A 3,767-nucleotide genomic window follows, 5' to 3' on the forward strand; every position below is an offset into this window, starting at 1 on the left:
GTGTTCATAAATCAACGGTCTTGTTTCACGGCAATTCTCCATCTCAGAACGTGAGATAGTGAGACAAGATCCTTGCAGCCATATTTGATCCAATTGTCTTAAAGGTATGATTGTCATTTTATTCCTTTGTCCATAAACATATACCATGCATGTACCTCTCATTGTGATTTGTGTTTAATTTGGAATTAAAAGATATGTGAAAATTTTTAAAATTTATGCCTACAAGTTTGTTGTTGTTTAAATGATTTTTCACTTAAAAATCACAACGAATCCTACAATTGGTGTCAGAGCCTAGGTTTTGATCATGCATGATTTGTGTTTATGCAATTGGATTGTATGATATGTGTTGATATTGGCATCTTGCATGAATATGTGATGAATTCAAAATTATTTTGGATATATTTATGATTGGATCCCGATCGATTGGCTCTAGGTTTTTAATTACGCAAGTTTAGTGGTTTATATTTTTCTTTAGAAAATGATGTAAGCCATTAAAGGGCATAGGAAATTTTGTAATTTAAAATTCTAGAAATTTTTTTTTGAGTGCCGTCGCCGCCGCCATCGTCGCCGCTGCCGCCGCCGCACGAAGCCCTACCTCCGTCACTAGCACAGCCACGCACAGCCACCAGCCCCTCCCCTGGGTTTGGCTGGGCGGCACACTAGGGTTTCAGAAACCCTAGCGTGCGCCAGGGTTTTCTGAAACCCTGACGGGCCTGCAGGCCCTACCTAGGCAGGGGCCGCAGGCCTTGCCCAAGCAAGGGCTGTGGCCCATGCGCAACGTGCAAGGGCTGCCTGGCTTGGTAGCCCATGCCGCGCAAGGCAGGGCCTGGCCCTGCCTAGGCAGAAAGGGTGGGCTCGGGATTGTCCCGAGCCCAGCCTGAATCAATAAATTAAAAAAAAGGGTTTTTATTTAAATTTTGAATTTTTATTTTTATTTTCTCTTTCTTCAAAACATTTTCCATTTCAGGGATTATGAAAGAGGAAATTTGTGAAGACGCCATGAAGACAAGATGAAGAATATTATTGTAATTTATTATTCATTTGTTTTGTGGGTTGTAATTAGAAATAAGCCATAGAGAGGTTAAATTTTGAATGGATGATTTATTATTTAATCTCGCATCATTGCAAAACATGCCATATAGGATATAGTGATGCCAATATCAAATTGCCATGCGAACATGTTCATGCATCATTGTAGTTTAATATTATAAATTGTTATAATTATAAATGCAATGGGTACATTTTGTAAAGTGTTATAAAATGCAATGACAAATTTATAAAGGTTATAATTTTGTTGACAAATTATTAATTTGACTTAATTTTTAAAAACAAAATCCATTTTTCCAAAAAACTAAGTGGGAGGGTCGTTTGCATTGAAACGTTCCCAAGGTCTCCGACTTTAGCCTGATCGTCACACATGGATGGGTTAAGAGCCACCTTAGTGGTCCTCACTTCAATGGGAGAACCCCACGAAGCGTGTCACTAAGGAGTCATCAGGTTGCTTGAGAAGATAAGACTCGAAGAGGAAGTAGTGAGGCGAGACCATCCCTAGATGGATCGTTAGTTCATAACAACCTCTAGAGTCGATTAGTCGGTTAAACACTTAGACTGAAGTCCATTGTAACCTCCCTTAGGAGCTAGGCAATGGGACTGAAGTGACCAAAAAGATGGTGATTGGTTGCACTGGATGTGGAGACATCCTGTAAGGTGGACCAAACGAGAGGAGTCTCAATGCGATAGGAGGCTTCACGGACGCCACCCCTAGGTGGGACGTGTTACCATTGATGATCGTAACACCTTGGATGAAATATGTTTTTCAAAAGGATTTTTTTTCATATTTAAGTATTTGCATACATGCATCATACTTTTCCTAAATTTTAAGCAAATTGCCAAGGCCGCTTTCATTTTATTTCTCAGCAATTATGTCTTTATCCCCGATCGCACAAATTCTTAGTACAAACAAACTAGTGGGTGAAAATTACGTTGACTGGAAATGTAACCTTGATATCGTGTTGACGGTAGACAAGCACTAGCATGTGCTCACCACCCTCTGTCCTCTTGAGCCGATTGAGGAGTCTACTCAAGAGGAGCGAGACGCATACACTTCTTGGATGCGTTCCGATGAGATTGCTAGGTGCTACATTTTAGCATCAATTAGCAATGTGTTGCAGCAGCAACATCGGAACATGTTGACGGCTGCAGATATGATCTACAGCATTGCTGAAATGTTCGGCAGCCAGGGCCGTAAAGACAAGTAAGCTGCGGTGCGTAACTTCATGAACTGCTGAATGAAATCCGGCACTCCTGTTCGGGACCATATGCTACTGATCATTAGTCACCTGAATGAGATAGAGCTCATGGGAGCTGAGATAGATGGGGAGACTCAGGTGGATATGATCCTAGAGACTCTCCCGGAGATGTTCGACAACTTCAAGCTCAACTACTCAATGAATAAGTTGAACTATTCACTCCCTGAACTCATGAAAGAGCTTCAGACTGCGGAAACCCTACTGCTTAAAGGCAAAAAGAGGAATGGAAAGGTAAACCTTACTAAAGCAAAGCCTTCCACCTCTGGCGCCAAGAAACAGAAGAAAGACTAAGGAGTCTACTCAAGAGGAGCGAAACGCATACACTTCTTGGATGCGTTCCGATGAGATTGCTAGGTGCTATATATTAGCATCAATTAGCAATGTGTTACAGCAGCAGCATCAAAACATGCTGACAGCTGCAGATATGATCTACAACATTACTGAAATGTTCGGCAGCCAGGGCCATCAAGCCAAGCAAGCTGCGGTGCGTAACTTTATGAACTGCCGGATGAAATCCGGCACTCCTGTTCGGGACCATATGCTATTGATTATAAGTCACTTGAATGAGATGGAGCTCATGGGAGCTGAGATAGATTGGGAGACTCAGGTGGATATGATCCTAGAGACTCTCCCGGAGATGTTCAACAACTTCAAGCTCAACTACTCAATGAATAAGTTGAACTATTCACTCCCTGAACTCATGAAAGAGCTTCAGACTGCGGAAACCCTACTGCTTAAAGGCAAAAAGAGGAATGGAAAGGTAAACCTTACTAAAGCAAAGCCTTCCACCTCTGGCGCCAAGAAACAGAAGAAAAACCGCAACAAGAAGAAACCGGAAGGAAAAGCTGGAAAGGGCAAGAACGTTGCAAAGGTAGACAAGAGTAATGACAAATGTCACCATTGCGGAGTAGCTGGCCACTGGAAGCGCAACTGTCCTACTTACCTCAAGGAGGTTAAAGCTAAAGGTACATTACTTGTGACCGAAGCCTGTTTTGTGGCTGACTCTACTTTTTCTTGGATTGTAGACTCTGGAGCCACTAATCATGTTTGTTGTTCTCTGCAGGGGTTCAGGGAAAGCAAAAGGCTTAGCAAGGGCAAGTTTAACTTTCGCTGGGGGAACGGAGCATCAGTATCGGCTATATCAGTTGGAAGCATTAAATTAGTTTCTGAGAACAGTTTTATTGTTTTGAACAATGTTTATTATGTCCCGGTTTTTGGGAAAAATGTTATTTCTGTAGCTCATTTGGTTGAGCAAGGATATTCTTTAGGATTCAATAATGATGTTATTCAGATTCTTAAGAATGGTTTCATGATTACTTCTACAGTCATGATAAACAATCTGTTCTACGTCAAACCGATTATTCCAACAATTTATGATACTGAGTTGAATGATGATTCAATTAAGGATAGTAAAAGGTTGAGGTTAGACCCAACAGATCAAACCTACAAATGGCATCT

General features: G+C 41.4%; 1 protein-coding gene across 1 annotated transcript; it reads left to right on the plus strand.

Annotated features, from left to right (window-relative positions):
* Positions 1 to 2,111: 2,111 nt before the first annotated feature.
* On the plus strand, positions 2,112 to 2,600 carry LOC112092536. Its single transcript, XM_024168981.1, has 2 exons — positions 2,112 to 2,254; positions 2,336 to 2,600. Exons 1-2 carry the CDS (start codon positions 2,112 to 2,114, stop codon positions 2,598 to 2,600), a joined length of 408 nt encoding a protein of 135 aa, XP_024024749.1.
* The last annotated feature ends 1,167 nt before the right edge of the window (positions 2,601 to 3,767 follow it).

The sequence above is a fragment of the Morus notabilis genome, unplaced genomic scaffold, assembly GCF_000414095.1.
Source record: "Morus notabilis unplaced genomic scaffold, ASM41409v2 Scaffold365, whole genome shotgun sequence".
NCBI classification, from domain to species: Eukaryota; Viridiplantae; Streptophyta; class Magnoliopsida; order Rosales; family Moraceae; genus Morus; species Morus notabilis.